The sequence below is a fragment of the Podarcis bocagei genome, assembly GCF_964188305.1.
Source record: "Podarcis bocagei genome assembly, chromosome: 16".
NCBI classification, from domain to species: Eukaryota; Metazoa; Chordata; class Lepidosauria; order Squamata; family Lacertidae; genus Podarcis; species Podarcis bocagei.
In genome coordinates this window covers 25,092,680-25,108,557 of record NC_138142.1, presented here as the reverse complement: position 1 = coordinate 25,108,557, position 15,878 = coordinate 25,092,680, and the positions used below count along the sequence as shown (strand labels likewise).

At 48.4% G+C, this 15,878-nt stretch overlaps 1 protein-coding gene across 1 annotated transcript in view; it reads right to left on the bottom strand.

The window, feature by feature from the left end:
- Positions 1–15,878, bottom strand: part of LTBP3 (latent transforming growth factor beta binding protein 3) — a 43,020-nt gene that overhangs the window by 8,268 nt on the left and 18,874 nt on the right. The window contains exons 6-20 of the mRNA XM_081174546.1: positions 15,110–15,232; positions 13,502–13,660; positions 12,851–13,042; positions 11,982–11,998; positions 9,764–9,842; positions 9,503–9,598; positions 8,286–8,411; positions 8,008–8,142; positions 7,786–7,914; positions 5,612–5,731; positions 4,224–4,346; positions 3,229–3,351; positions 1,987–2,106; positions 1,123–1,251; positions 790–951 (exon numbers count right to left, since the gene is read on the bottom strand). Coding sequence (XP_081030672.1) covers positions 790–951; positions 1,123–1,251; positions 1,987–2,106; positions 3,229–3,351; positions 4,224–4,346; positions 5,612–5,731; positions 7,786–7,914; positions 8,008–8,142; positions 8,286–8,411; positions 9,503–9,598; positions 9,764–9,842; positions 11,982–11,998; positions 12,851–13,042; positions 13,502–13,660; positions 15,110–15,232 — 1,833 coding nt within the window. The remainder of the gene's footprint in view (positions 1–789; positions 952–1,122; positions 1,252–1,986; positions 2,107–3,228; positions 3,352–4,223; positions 4,347–5,611; positions 5,732–7,785; positions 7,915–8,007; positions 8,143–8,285; positions 8,412–9,502; positions 9,599–9,763; positions 9,843–11,981; positions 11,999–12,850; positions 13,043–13,501; positions 13,661–15,109; positions 15,233–15,878) is intronic.

Here is a 15,878-nt window from a genome sequence, read left to right as displayed (position 1 = left end):
CTAAGAAGGCCTATTTTGCACCATTTCTCCTTCAAGCACAGCACTGTCTGCTCTGAGGGGGAGGTGTCGGGCAGAGAAGAGAGTATCAAATAGCACAAATATTATTTATGTGAAGACAACTTTTTTCTTTCATGACTTGGACTTGGGTACTTAATCCATATGCACTTATTCTACGTGCCTATTGCATGGTTTTGTTTTCATTTTCACCTGCTGTTATAACTGCTGTACTTTACAAAAGAAAGAAAAGGGGAAAAACAGAGTCGTTCCCAAGAGCTGCTGCTACCTAATGCTTTTCCCTGGAGATGTTGGGGGTCTTCTGCAGCTGAAGTGGATACCCCAACACTGAGCTAAGGGAACCCTTCTCCCCTAAAAGCTGGTCTGCTGAGGAACAGTACAAGGAAATGGAGAAGTATAAAGGCTGCCTCATACAAATTCTGGTCCATTTAGATCAGTATTGTCTATACCAGGCATGGCCAAACTTGGCCCTCCAGCTGTTTTGGGACTACAATTCCCATCATCCCTGACCACTGGTCCTGTTAGCTAAGGATGATGGGAGTTGTAGTCCCAAAACAGCTGGAGGGCCAAGTTTGGCCATGCCTGGTCTACACTGACTGGCAGCAGCCCTCCAGACTTTCATAGTGGGAGTCTTTCGCAGACCTGCAAAGTCCTGCTCTACCACCGAGCTATGGTTCTTGCCCTGTATTCAAAGGTGACAGGAGGAGCTGTCACCATCACTTATCAAGATCTCTTAACGAAACACCCTCCATGCAGCTGTCCCCTCAGACTTACTAGAATTGAGCACAGGGCAAGGGTAGATTTCGCAATGGTCTCCCCAGCCTGCCCCAAGCGAGCAGCAGCACTCCTGGCGGGTAATGTTGGTGGCGAGGACACTGTCGCAGAAGACGGTGTCGTCAAAGTTCAGGTAGCACTCCTTTTTGTTGTGTGGCAGCTCTGAGGGGAAAGAGAGGGAGAGAAAAGTTGCTCGCTTCCACACAAGAAAGAATCATCGCCTCTTTCAGGCCTGCCGGATTCTCACCCACCGTGACTGAGGCACTTGGCGAAAGAAAAAGCTCTCCCCCCACCCCCAGTGCTCTCGCCACCCCCCTCATGTGCCACGCTCACCCTCGCAGCTCTGTTGGTCTTCAGAAGGAGCAAATCCATCATCACAGACGCACACGAAGGACCCCTCAGTGTTTTCACAGGCCCCGTGCGGCTGGCAGAGGTCAAGGTCTTTCGCACACTCGTCAACATCTGGGGAGGCAACGCCACGCATGTTGGTGCTGCAGGCACAAGTTGCTCAGGGACACAAGAACCTGGAGCCTCAGAAGTCAGTCCCCCCCCCCCACTCACCCCATTCCAAGCCCACTGATGGCAAAGTGTGTTAAGTAAGTATAATTATTTAATTCACACTGAACTGGAGAATGCCTATGTGTATTGCTGAAAGGGTTCAACTGGAAGATTCCACTGAAGCGAAAGAAGAGCTCTCTAAGCACCTGGATGAGTTGGTAACTGTTGTTGTTCTCTGTCATATGCCTGGCTTAGATCACATGAAAGAAATAGTATTCAACTCTATGCACATGTCAGGCTGTGGGTCTCTATTTTTGTATGTGAGTCTTTCTCTGAAGGCCACAGAGAGAACAAAGGAGGTGTAAATGGGCCTCTACAAAAGTGAACAGAACTCCAGGGAAAATGAAGGCTGTAAAGAGTGTGAGTGAGTGAGAGAGAGAGAGCTTTGCTTCTAGGTCTGTTTATTCCTTATAAGATGTTGGGCCTGTGCAGGACATGCACAAGTTTTTGCATGAAATTGTCAGGATGTATCTTTGATGTTTTTGTTCTGTTTCAAAGAAAGCTCCGCAAGTAAAGCCTGAATCAAACTTATGGGTCTAAACATTGTTTTATTCCAAAAGGGGTCAGTTTTTTTATGCATCCAGTTGCTTCAAGCTCTGCAGTATTAATATCTGCAATAAGGTGGACTGCCTCACTCACCTTGGCACTTCCGACCACCCTCCAACTGGTAGCCGGCCCGGCACAGGCACTGGTAAGAGCCCAAGGTGTTCAGGCACTCGCCACCAACACAGGCTGCTGGGAAGTCACACTCATTCAGGTCTGCAGGGACAGGAAGAAAGGAGAAGGTACTTGCCTGGAAAACCTGGAAAACCCACCCTTTGTCCCAAGCCTAAGAGGTTGGCTGTGGTTCCTCAGAATGAAAAGGAGCATGGTACCTGCTCAACGGCATTGTTCTCGCCTCTGTGTTAAGTATAATTGTTTAATTGACACTGAAATAGAGAATGCCTTTGTGTGTTGCTGAAAAGGTTTGACATGGGGAAATTCCACTGGAGTGTACTAAGCTCTCAAAGCACCTTGATGAGTTGATAATTAACTGTTGTTGTTCTCTGCTAGCTAACACTGGGGGTGTTTAAATTTATATCACATATGAGCTGTTGAATTGCAAATTTGCCACCTTGGAAGGGTGGTGGAGTGTTAGTTCCCAGGCTCTTTGGGAGTAAATATATGTCAAAAAGTCTCCTGAAGAGAAAACAGCTCCAGACAAAATGGAGGCTGTAAGGCGAGAGAGAGACCTTTGCTTATAGGCCTGTTTGGAATTATCTTTTATTTCTAAGATGCTGAGCCTGTGCTGGACAGCACACGATCTTGCCTGGAATTGTTTGCATGCATCTTTGAAGTTTTTGTCCTGTTCTGAAGAAAGTTGTGCGAGCAAAGTTTTAAAATAATATCTGATGGGTCTCAACAATGTTACATTCCAAAAGGAGTCAGCTTTTATGCATCCAGTCACTTCAAGCTGCACAATATTAATATCTGCAATACTCTAGTACTACTTTTTGTGCTTGAGGGCTGACCTGCGGGACCGAACATGCATTCCGGGCCTCAGTCCTGCTGGCCATTAGTGGGGAGTACAAAAACGCGCACACAAGCCAACCTCTTCATAAGCCAACCTCTTCATAAGCAAACCTCTCCCCTCGTTCTCAGGAGGGAATACACAGCCAAAGAATCCCATCTCTAACTTTCAGAAGCATGGTTCATTGTGTTTGAAAACAGAGGGAGGGGAGGGTCTCAAGCCTGCGATGCAGGGAGGACGGCTTCAGCTCCTCAGGCACTCTGCACAAGCTCAAAGGAGCTACTTCCTTATGCTCCTCCTCAGCGTCGCAGGTGGAATCCAAAACTAGTCCAATAATCCAAGCCAAAAACAAAATCCCAGGCCGCTCTCACCTTCACAGCGTGGCTCATCCTTCACAGCCTGGAAACCCACCGGGCACTGGCACTTGAAGGATCCCAGGGTGTTCACACAGGAACCATAGGTACAGAGAGACCCATTATCGCATTCGTTGATATCTGCATGGAGAGAAACAAATCAGCCCACTTCTTCGGTGTTTCCGCCTCGCTCAGCCTTCTCCCAGCCTTCCAGATGTTGTGGGACTACAACTCCCATCAGCCCAGTGTTCTTAGGGATGAAGGAAGTTGTAGTCCAACAATACCTGGGAGTGCCAATGATTCCCCATCTCTGGCCTAGTCAAGATTGGAAGGAAGTCCTTTTCTGGACAGGAACATTGCTTTTATGACATTTTTTATCCCACCCACCCTGTAGCCAAGGGAAGCATACATGGTTCCCCTGCTTCTCCCTCCACCTTATTCTCACAACAGCCCTGTGAAGTTGGCTAGGCTGAGAAATAGTGACTGGCCCAAGGTTACAAACTGAGTTTCATGGCTGACAAGAGGTTCGAACTAGAGGTCTATGTTATGAACCACCCTGTGATCCCTCTCCCCTCCTGTGGTTTCTAGCAGCTGGTATTAAAAAGCACTACTGCCTCTGACTGTGGCAAGAATAGCTGTTGTGGTTATTAGCTGGTGAAATCCTTGAATTTGTCCAATCCTCTTTTAAAGCCATCCAAGCTGTTGGCCATCACTGTCTCCGGTGGAAGTGAGTTCCACAGTCTGTGTGAAGACGGACTTTTAAAAACTGTCCTGAATCTCCCAATATTCTGCTTCATTAGACATCTATGAGAATTCCTGGGCTATTCAAAAATGGTGCTCTGTGAACAGATCATTAGGGTGGGACCCAAGATTTGTGGCACTAAATCTGCTTGGGTGACCATCTTGGCCTCCCCCTTGTTATTGGCTGTGCTGCTGTGACATCACAGAAACCAGCCTGTACAGGTTCCCTCCCACCAGGAAGCTCCGTGCACCAGGGAGGTGTGGGGAATTACCAAGACAGCTGTGGGAATCAGGTGCAGGGACAAATCCGTCGTCACAGATGCAGAGGAAGGAGCCGTCAACATTCTTACACCGGCCGTGTTTACAGAGCGTGCTCTCGGCACATTCATTCACATCTGCAGGGAGAGTAACCCAGGGAGCTTCACTCCTTGTGCCCTGAGCAACGGAAGGAGAGCTCTGCTGGAGGGCTTTGTGAGGACGGAATGGTCTTCTTTAGTCTGATTATTTATGTCTTTTATACACCACCTTTCTTCAGAAGACCAAAAGTGTCAGGGACTGTGCTGAGGAGGGCTGCACTGAGGAGGAATGGTGGGAACCTACCCCTGCTCCTGATCAGGATCCTGAATCTTCCCAGGAGCAGTGGGACAGTATAGATTTGGAACAGTGGTTTGCAGAGGGACATAGTTCAGAAGACAGAAGTTGTGAAGTACTGGGTGGTGAAGAGCTAGGAGAAGAAGAACTGGGAGAGAGAGAGTTAACAGACTCCCTTTAACTGAAAGGTGTCCATCCGCTCAGTGCAAGGTCAAGGAGAGCAGAAAAGGTGGCAGCACAGAAAGCACAGTGGTTGTGAGATCAGGTTGCAAGATGCAGTAGTGATGTGAGTGACTAGTGGGGAAGTGGGTGGAGCCGTTAATTGGGAGCACCTTCATTCCTAGGAATGGATTGTTGGTTCTCTCGCTGTGATCATTAAAATCTCTAACTGGTAAGAGACTCCTTTCGCTTTGTTCTGCTTATCTACTGCCGAAGAGGGGAGAAAGCCGAGTCTCTGAAGCCTGATAAAAAGGCAGTTTACAGCACAAATGTCACTTCACAGTATCTAGGGCTGAACGACAGATCGTCCAAAACTGGTTTCAAGCCCATATCACATGGCTGTCAACTTTTCCCGGTTTTTAAGGGAAATTCCCTTATTCCGAATAGGATTCCTCGCAAGAAAAGGGAAAAGTTGACAGCTATGCCATATCATGATATCGGTTTCGTAACTTCTGACCTGGTGTGTGTGTGTGTGTGTGTGTGCGCGCTATGCAAAAATCACAATGCAGGAAATAAAAAGGAAGCCAGCCCATGCCTCTACATAGCTCCATCCTTATTTCAGACCTTGTGATATATTGGTATATTGGGATGTTTAGCTGGTGATATATTGCCCAGATATCGCCCCACCCTAATATCTATCCAACGTAAAAATATAAATGATTATACAAATGCAATTATAATACTATGAACTACATGATAAAATATACAGATTCTCGTCATGGCAACAGCATCAAAAATAAAGCAGGGGGAAATCAGCAGCAAGGTTTCCAAACCAGGGCTGGCCTGCCCAGGAGAAAAAGAGGCTGAGCCCAGCAAAGCCTTAAGGCAGGGCTCAGGCCTTGCTTCTTACCTCCACACACACCATTTCGACCCCGGAAGCCTGGCGGGCAGGGGCTGCATTTGTAGCTGCCGGGACGGTTTTCACACTTCCCGTCGGGGCAAGTTCCAGGGTCAAGGCACTCATCAATATCTGGAAAGGAAACGGGGTTTATTTGTTTGTTTGTGGATTTTTATTTTTTAATTTATCAGTGTAGCCCAAATAACAAAAGAGGTTCATGAGACAAACTCATAAAAACTCAACCCAACCCAGGTTGGCACGAGAAGTTGCGTTAACAAGCAGAAACAATAAAGCTGATTATCTTCGATGCTTGCCACAAGATGCTGTACAGACAGGTAAGTCGAGAGTACCATCACCATAAGAAAGGAAGGAGCGAGAAGTGTGACGCAGATGACTTACAAGAGATGCAGAATAAACACCTAGCTGAAATCATTTGAGAAACAAGGAGTACCAAGGCTGCATCTACACAGCTATGAAAAAATGCAGCTCTGAAAATGATTTTTTACAAACCATTTTACAGTGGTGCCTCGCAAGACGAAAAGAAACCGTTCTGTGATTCTCTTCGTCTAGCGGTTTTTTCGTCTTGCGAAGCAAGCCCATTGACGGATTAGCGGATTAGCGCTATTAGCGCTATTAGCGGCTTATCAACTTATCGGATCAGCTGATAAGCGGCTTAGCGGCTTAGAAAAGGGGGGGGAGGAAAAAAACCCCGCAGGAACTCACAAGACATTTTCGTCTTGCGAAGCAAGCCCATAGGAGATTCGTTTTGCGAAGCACCTCCAAAATGAAAAACTCTTTCGTCTAGTGAGTTTTCCGTCTTGCGAGGCATTCGTCTTGCGGGGCACCACTGTATAGCTCAACATGGAAAATTTCATTCAGTTCTGATTCCAGCTCTACAGCGCCATCTGGTGCCACAGTGTTACAACACATTTATAACTTTCTTTTTTACTAATGAAGCTGAGTTCCAATAATAAAAAGCTGTATATTAAGTCAAGGAAAAATTTCAACCAGTTAGATGTTACTTATCCCAAATTTATTGAGAGGCTTGTGGAAGAGGCAAATGTAAAGTTTTTGTTTTTGTTTTGTTACGTAAAATTCCTCCAAAATGAGAGACAAAAGAGGTAGCCTTTGTTCTTCTTTTCAGAAAACAAGGGTACCAGGTAAGTTTTTTGGGTAATGCAATTTTCCATGTTAGTCCACCATAATGAGGTGGGAACGATGGTTGTAATCAAAAACAAGATTGCAAGGAAAGAAGGGACACCAGAGGGAAACTGGAAGCGGTGAGAAGCAATTAAGAGGGCAGAATAATATAATAATAATTTATTATTTATACGCCACACATCTGGCTGGGTTTCCCCAGCCACTCTGGGCAGCTCCCAACAGAACACCAATAACAATAATAAAAAAGCGACAACATCAAACATTAAAAACTTCCCTAAACAGATGTCTTCTAAAAGTCAGATAGCTGTTTGTTTCCTTGACATGTGAAGGGAGGGCGTTCCACAGGGCGGGCGCCACTACCGAGAAGGCCCTCTGCCTGGTTCAACAAAGTGAACCCAGGCCTATGCTTTGGCTCTAAATTGCCTTGCAAACAAGATACTGTCTACACCAGTCCCACCAAATGGAAACCTACAGAAAGACTTAAATAATTCCACGGAAGTCAGCCTCCTCAGCCTTATCACCCCTCTCTAAGGCTCCTCTTCTCCAGGGTCCCCCCCCCCACACAGTCTCAAGCTGCTAATCTTTGTCCTGCTCTTCTCATTTCTCTGTGTGTGCTCAGAGACCAGAGGGGAGGGAGCTGGTCCCAGCAGGAGGGGGAGACTCCCTGGACTCTTGCACAGCCTACCTCATCTGCTCTCTGCCACAGCATTTTCCTGTTCACTAAACCCTGTTGCCTCTTCAGCTTCTGACTCCTCCCAGTCTGCTACCTCTGACCTCTCCTCAGTGTCCCACCACCAGTCCCCTGTCTCTGAGCCATTTTCCCCAGGGTGTTTGCTGGGTGGGGGACAGACAGACTGTTGGTGCCTCCCACAATTCCTCTGCATGCAACCAGTAGATGACAGTTACGCTATCATAACCCCCCCCCCCCATTTTATTTCCCAGGACTAAACACTGAATCAAAACGCAACCTTATTTCTGCAGTGCTTGCCACCCCTACCCCCCACTCATAACCCCACCCATTGTACCTTCACAGAGGAGCTGGCGGGAGGGCTTGAGCCGGTAGCCTGCATGGCACTCGCACTTGTAGTGTCCCGGGAAATTGATGCAGGATCCTCCGTCCCCACAGACTTTGGGCTTGGCACACTCATCAATATCTGGAAAGGGGGAAGTGGGGGGGGGTGCCATGAGTGGGGTGGAGGGCGGGCCCTGGAACCTCTCACCATCCCCAGGACCCACAAGTGTCTCACCCACGCAGGACCGCACTCCCTTGTGGACCTTCAGCTGGTAGCCACGGTTGCAGTGGCAGTTGTAGGAGCCGCCGGTGTTCATGCAAACGCCCTTCCCGCTGCCGCCGCAAGGATCCAGCTCACACTCATTCACATCTGGGGAGAAGAGAGTGTGGGGGGGGGGAGAGAGAGGAAGGCGGAGGAAGGGCAATTGAGTGGTGCAAGGTTTTCCCAAGCAGCAAACTTGTCGGGGAGTGGGAAAAGGGATGTGCGTGCATTTGAGGAAAAATGCCCCTTACCTACACAATACCTGTGCTGGGGATGCCTGCGGTATCCTTGGTAACAATGGCAGGTGTAGCCAGGGCTTGCAGGGATGCACTCGCCGTGGCCGCAAATATTGCGTCTCAGTTTACAAATGTCCGTCTCTACAGGGTGCAGGGAGAGAGAGATACGGGAAAACAAATATGCTTTAAAACATGGGAGGCCCTTATCATATCACCATCACCATGTTCCTGTTACTTATACCCTCCACATTAACTCCCTACAAGTGGCTTACATTAAAAGAGACCTAAGAGGGGGGTAGTGGCTGGACCAGACCAAAGGTCAGCATCTTGTTTTCCGCAGTGGCCAACCAGATGCTTCAGTGGGAAACACCCCCCTACTGAACTGTCACCTCACTGAATCTGGTGGGAGGGCCTTCTCGGTAGTGGCACCCACCCTGTGGAACGCCCTCCCGCCAGATGTCAAAGAGAAGAACAACTACCAGACTTTTAGAAGACATCTGAAGGCAGACCTGTTTAGGGAAGCTTTTAATGTTTAACAGACCGTTGTATTTTAATACTTTGTTGGAAGCCGCCCAGAGTGGCTGGGGAAACCCAGCCAGATGCGTGGGGTATAAATGATGATGATGATGATGATGATGATAATAATAATAATAATAATAATAATTATTATTATTATTATCATTATCATTATCATTATCATTTAAAAAACGTAAAGGACCCCTGGATGGTTAAGTCCTGTCAAAGGCGACTATGGGGATGTGGTGCTCATTTTGCTTTCAGGCCGAGGGAGCCGGCGTTTGTCCACAGACAGCTTTCTGGGTCATGTGGCCAGCAGGACTAAATTGCTTCTGGTGCAATGGGACACCGTGACAGAAGCCAGAGTTCACGGAAAAGCTGTTTACCTTCCCGTCACAGTGATACCTATTTATCTACTTGTGCTGCTATGCTTTCAAACTGCTAGGTTGGCAGGAGCTGGAACAGAACAATGGGAGCTCAGTTTGTGGAATCGAACTGCCAACCTTCCGATCGGCAAGCTCAAGAGGCTCAGTGGTTCAGACCACAGCGCCACCTGCGTCCACCCACCGGTTGCTGGAAAAGACAGGTGGGGACGGTGGGTGTTGCACTCCAGCCCTGCTTACAGGTTTCCCCTGAGAACCTAGTTGGTCCCTGAAAGAGCAGGATGCTGGGCTCACATCCAGCCCGTTCTTCTTATCTTCTTCTGCCGAGCTCACCTGTCACCTGTGTGGGGGGCATGTCAAATTCGCTGACGTTCTTGTCCTCTTCAGGATATTTCACCACGACGGCGGTCGTAGGCTTGGCGATCACGGCTGTGAGCCAAAAGAGAGATACGGTTGTAGGCTACGAACATGGCACTGCCGGGCTCCTGGGCAGCAGTGCCTCTGAGCACAGGATGGAGGGTGGGGGGAGAGTTTTGCAGAGAGACTTCTCACACACCAGGGCCCCAGGCCAATGAAATTTCTGCTCACACTCACCAGGATAACGGGGACCGAAGGTGGGGGTGTTGGCGAAGAAGACAGGCTGCTGCTCCGAGGTTGTCACATAGCTGGGCAACTGGAATTGGTTTTTTGGGGGGTGGAGGGTCAAGTGATGAAAGAAAGGGACAACATTACAGGCCAAGGCAGATTTGTATGTGGCTAGCCCCGTGGTCACATAGGAAGCGGCTGTGGATGAGGCTGGCCTGCTTACCCATCTAACCCAGTATTGTCTGCACTGACTGGCAGCAGCTTGCCAAGGGCAGACCTAAGCAATATATTGCTCTGTGCGAGGCCAACATTTTATACCCTCCCCCCAGCCCTCGCTTAAGGTGGGCTTTGGGAAGGAGGCACAAGGCTCTGGCAGGGTCCTAGAACCCTCCTGCCTCTTTCCCAAAGCCTGGTAAATGCTTGCCCAGCTTTGGAAAGGAAACAGGAGGAGTCTAGGAACCCTGTCAAAGCCCTCACGCCTCCTTCCTGAAGCCAGGCAAGTGCTTACTGGGTTTTGGGAAGGTGCTCTCCTTGGCTGCTCGCCCAGTGCAACCGCCCTGCTCGTGCTGCCCTAAACCTGCCTCTGTTCCCACCCCCTCAACCTGATCCTTTTTTGTTGCAGGTATCTTTGGGGATTGAACCTGGGACCTTCTGCATACCCAGCAGGTACTCTAGCCACTGAGCTACACTCCCTCCTCACCCCGCTCTTTCCCTCCTTTGCAGGAGGGATTCCGTCACAGGACTAGAACTTTAGGTTTGTGCAATTGAAGTGCTCTGGTGCAACAAACCCACTTTGTTTTTTTAAAAAAGGAGTTTCTGCAGTTAGGGGAATGAAAGAAGAAACGCACAGGGAAATGTGGGATAAATGGTAGACTTACAAGGTGTATAACAGGGCTAGGAAACAATTTTGGCTGGGGGGCCAGATCTTTCTATCTCCCCGCCCCACAAGGCAAACATTGGCAGGTGGACAGGACAAGCCACCTGCCAATCACATGGCATCATTATGATGTCACACAATTGATGGGTGGGATGTCCCATCACAGGTGGGAAGAGGAGTGTGCAGCCAAACTGAGTAAGATTTAATTCTCTCTCTCCCTCCATCAGCTGATGTGTTGGGGAGTTAAATCCTGCTGCTGCTTTGGCTGCAAGCGTCTGATCCCTACTGGGAACACCTGCACAGCCAAAGCAGAATTGAACCTCGCCCTCCTGCCCATCAGCTGTGGTCAAGAGCAATGCTCACTGATAGGCAGGTGGGAGTGGTTTAGAAAAAGTGGCGGTATGGGCCAAATTCGGCCTGCAGGCTGGAGGATCCCCACACCTCTGGTGCTTCACCTCCATATAAACAAATAAGGCTGAATGCTCAGTTGTTGTACACTCCACGAACAAATCGTCACAAATGTTCAGTAAAGAGCAGGCGCCGGGTATCTTCCACGTACACTCTGTGCTAGCAAATTGGAAGGAATGCTCGATAAACAGTTCATCTGGAACCCACCATGACTGGCACAAATAATGTGGCTTGAAAGCCTAAGGTGCCTCCACTTCCTATTAAATATAAAAATGGGGCCCAATCCAGTGGGCAGTTCCCCTGAGTAAGCCCCACTGAAATCAGCAATTCCATTCTTGCCCGGCTTCCCATTGCTTGCACAGAAAAAACGTCTGTTGTGTACTAATTACTATGCCCAGATGGCAGGGTCAGCCTGCTTGCCACTTATTTTTAATGTCATTTGAAAATTGACACCAGAAAAGGCCATTGTCACCAGGATGGTTTTGTCCCAGATTCAACACACCGATATTTTCTAGGTTGCTGAAAGTACTAGGATTCCACTACCAGAAGGGTCATAGAATCATAGAATTGTAGAGTCATCACAAGAGTCACCTAGTCAGTCCTCCCCAGCAATGCAGGGATCTTTTTGCCCAGCGTGGGGCTCGAACCCACAACCCTGTGATGCTCTACTGACTGAGGGTCACATCTGAATAAGTGACAAGTTTGGCATTAGACTGCCTTTAGAGAACCAGCATGGTGCAGCAGTTAAGAGTGACAGACTAGGGCTTGTGGGAGACCAGGGTCGACCACCTTGAGCTCCTCAGAGAGAGAGAGTGGCCTTATCGTTGTAATAATAAATCATATAATTTTAAAAAATCACAGCCAGTTAACTTCTTTTCCACCTCATCTTACTAGAGATCGCCACCGACTCCTTCACGGTGCAGCAATGCAGCTGACACTTACCATAGCTGGAGTTATGACTGGAAGATACAAATAAAGGAAGAAATAGGTTAGAGGTTTTAAAGAAAGTTCAGACAGACAGACAGACAGACAGACAGACAGACCCCGCTGCAGCTGCAGCTGCACTGACATGGAGGCAGAAATGGGTAGAGTTTAATGCAGCCCTCTTCCATCCCCACCCCTACTCCCAGGAAATATCACACATGCAAACACACACATTCTAGACCAGGTATCCCCAACCTGGTGCCGTCCAGATGTTATTAGACTCCAACCTCCCATCGGCCCCAGCTAGCATGGCCAATCATTGAGGGTGGGGTGGTGACACCCCTTCTCCTATTTCCTTCATCTTCATTGTGAGATGAGAAGAGTGACAGCTCCCACTTTTACTATGGAAGAAGTCACAGCATTACATTATATAGAAACCCAGGGAACTGTGGTTTGCTCTAACCAAAGTCATTTAACAAGTCAGGACCTGAAGTTGGGGTTCGATCCTGATTTGTTTTAACTGGCTTTTGTTAAAACAGGGTGGGTAGTCCCTCCAGATGTTACTGGACTCCATAAGCCCAAGCCAGCAAGGCCAATGGTTTGGGCTGATGGGAATTATAGCCCACCAATATCTTGAGGACATCAGCTTTGGGAAGCCTGCTCTAGGCAATGGGGGAGTAAAAATGGGGATCACAGCCTCTGTAATAAACGCACACCCGGTACTTCATTCAACTTTATAGCCCACCAACCTTCCAAAATTTAAGAAGCAGATGTTTCATTCCATACTATGAGGGGGAAAGAACTCAAAGATGCAAGTGGAAGAAATCCACTTGCCCCACAACTTCAGGAAGCGTTCGGCTTGCCTGCCCACCCATTTGGGAACTGACCTTCTGGCTCCTGCGAGTCGCTGCCCACAGGTGGGCGGGTGGGCGGCTCCACAGGTGGTTGTTGCTGCAGGTCTGTGTTGCCATCTGGGTGTATCTGGAGTGTGAAATCGCTCTCGCCTTGGATCGTCAGAGTCTGGTGTGAGGTAAGGATATGGTAGCCTTTTCCTGCAGGGCAGATCTCTCTGAAAGAAGCTGTCCGGGTGGAAAAAGAGAGACAGAAAATTGGTCACACAAACAGTGGCATGACCCTACAATTGGCAGGTGAGGCCTTGTCGGTGGCACCACTGCCGAGGGCTGCCCAGTTGGCGCTGGCCTGTGACAGGGCCTTTTCAGTGGTGGCTCCCTAGTTGTGGAATACCCTTCCTAGTGACGTACACCTGTCCCCATCATTATTAACTATCAGAATAAATTTGAAGACATTTCTGTTTGCACTGAATGTACTTATGGAGAATCAATAAAAACATATTAAAAGATAAGTAAATGAAACATTAAAAAACAGACTGAACAGTACAATAGCATGTCTTTGGTGTTTTCCAAAAGCCCAAGGAAAACAAAAATGATTTTGTACAAACAGGGGTGGGGAACGTCTGGTCCAGGTGTGGCAGAACGCAGGAGGAAATGGGGGAGAGGGAAAAGACCTCTTCTATTTACCGGTTCCGTCGGCTGGGCAGCGCTCACAACGCGCCCCCCAGGCCTTGCCCACGCTACAGCAGCAGGTCTGGCGGGTGAGCTTGGTGGGCAGCGGGTGCTGGCAATGGTGCTCAGGGCTCACCAGTCGGAAGCACAAACTCTTCTCCCCAGCCTTCTCCGCTATCGTCGTCCCCCACAAAGAGAAGGAGAGAGAGAGAGAGAGAGAGGTTAGGGGGTCACAAGAGAAAACAAGGACAACGATTAAGAGACCCAGTTTCAAAAACCCACTGGCCTGGTAAACTCACTCAACGACTGTATGCTAGTTCCTCTCTTTCAGCCTAGCCTACCTCACAGGGTTGTTGTGTGGCTAAAAATGGAAAAGGGGGATATTCTTGGTCAGTCTCTTTCTCTCAGCCTAACCTACATCACAGGGCTGTTGTGTTGCTGCAATGGAAGGTGGGATTCTTGGCCTGTCTCTTTCTTTCGGCCTAGTCTACCTCACAGGGTTGTTTTGTGGATAAAACAGGACTGGGAGGGGGAAAGCCTAGTATGCTGCCCCAAACTCCCTGGGCCAAAGCACAGGATTAAGAATATGATTCATAAAATAAAAACACAAAATAAACCTCAAATTCTCCACAGAAAGCCTGGCCACTAAATCCCACTACAAGGTATAGAGTCAGCAGAAAGACAGAAGCACCCACATGATACATTTAAAGAACATGGCTGCCCCAAAGAATCCTAGGAACTGTCATTTCTCCCCCTCACAGAGCTAAACTACAGTTCCCAGGATTCTTAGGGGGAAGCAATGTGCTTTATCAGTATGGTGTCAACCACAGCAGCTGAGGAGTCTCCTCTACAATAGACAAAAAGACAGTTTGGTGTCCGCAGCACTGCCATCGTCACAAGTCCCTGTACCAAGGAATGGGTGAAGCATTCCATCACTTCCTTCTCACAGCAAACTCAGGTGACGAGTGCCAATAAAAAAACGAGGCCAGTTCACTGAGAAACTACAGGGAGGTATCAGCGTGTTCAGAGGAAGCTGGAGGTTTGCAGAAGTACAAAATATAAAAGTGGGTGGAAAGACTTAAGAGGGGGCAGAAAGCCCAAGCGGAAGCCCAAAGAGGACTGAGCATGCTCACTGGCCTCCAGGAGCCAGAAAATCTTGTGTGAGGAAAGCGAAACTGGAGGGTAGCCAGTTATGTGTTCCCCTTGAGCTGTAGAATATGTCTGGCTGGAACCCTGATCAGGAAGACTCTTACTAGGACAAGCAATTGATGACGATAAAGAAAATAGCAACAGCATTGGCAGAAAAAACTCTGATCATGCGCAGAGTGCAGAGTTGAGCCATGGTGCTGAAAGACCCACAAGTACCTGCCCTGACTCAGACTAACTCCTTTATCTGCACCAGCCCCTGAATCTTGCACTTCCATGGTCCCAGCTACCAGTACTTTAATATGGTGGCTGTCAGTATTGACATTTGCTTATCGTCAGCTGTGGGCCAGACAATGCGCAGAAAGGACTTAAGACCCATGTGATAGGGATTATATTCTTTGGGGAGGGAAGGAGCAGAGAGAGGCTGGGTTGGTTAGATATGAGAGATCTTCCCACCTCCCCAGCCAAGATACGTACGCACACAATGGGTCCGCGAAGGCCCCAGGACATGTCCTGGCTTGCATGCGCAGCGGAAGCTCCCTTGGGTGTTCAAGCATTCGCCCCCCTGGCAGACTCCTTGCATGGCACACTCATTGATGTCTGTGGGAGGAAGAGACACAGGGCAGTTGCAGTGGTGGGGGCAGGTGGGGGAAATGCAGAGCAATCTCCAAAGCTGCCTTTTGTCTCCGTTCTTGGGAACAAGTGAACATACACTCTTTGGGTGAATCTTGGTGCCCTTGCCTCTTGGTGCATTCATTTCAATGGGCTTGTGCGGGAGAAACTCCCAATGGACCGGGCTCTGTGTTCCATTGGTGAAAGAGAAGGCACCTTGTAGGTTTATCCCAGAGTATTGGGGCTGTTATGCTCCATTTACAGATGATTGAGTCAAGGCTGGCATAAAATCTTCACTGTTTTGAGTCGAACCTGTCAGTCTGCATTTCTTAGCGCAGAAAGTATTGGTCTGATGTGTAGAGATCTTTCCTACTCTTAATTTATTCAAGGGGGTTCTGGAAGTTTCTGGAAGCTTCTCTGTGTGAAAGAAGCTTCATGATGTTTGGGTTATTCCTTCAGAGAAGCTAAGTACAGCTGGCTTAAACTGGTTCTCTTATCTCTTCTGTCATGCTGACTATATACCGTATTTTTCACTCTATAAGACGCACCAGACCACAAGACGCACCTAGTTTTTGGAGGAGGAAAGCAAGAAAAAAAATATTCTGAATTTCAGAAGCCAGAACAGCAAGAGTGA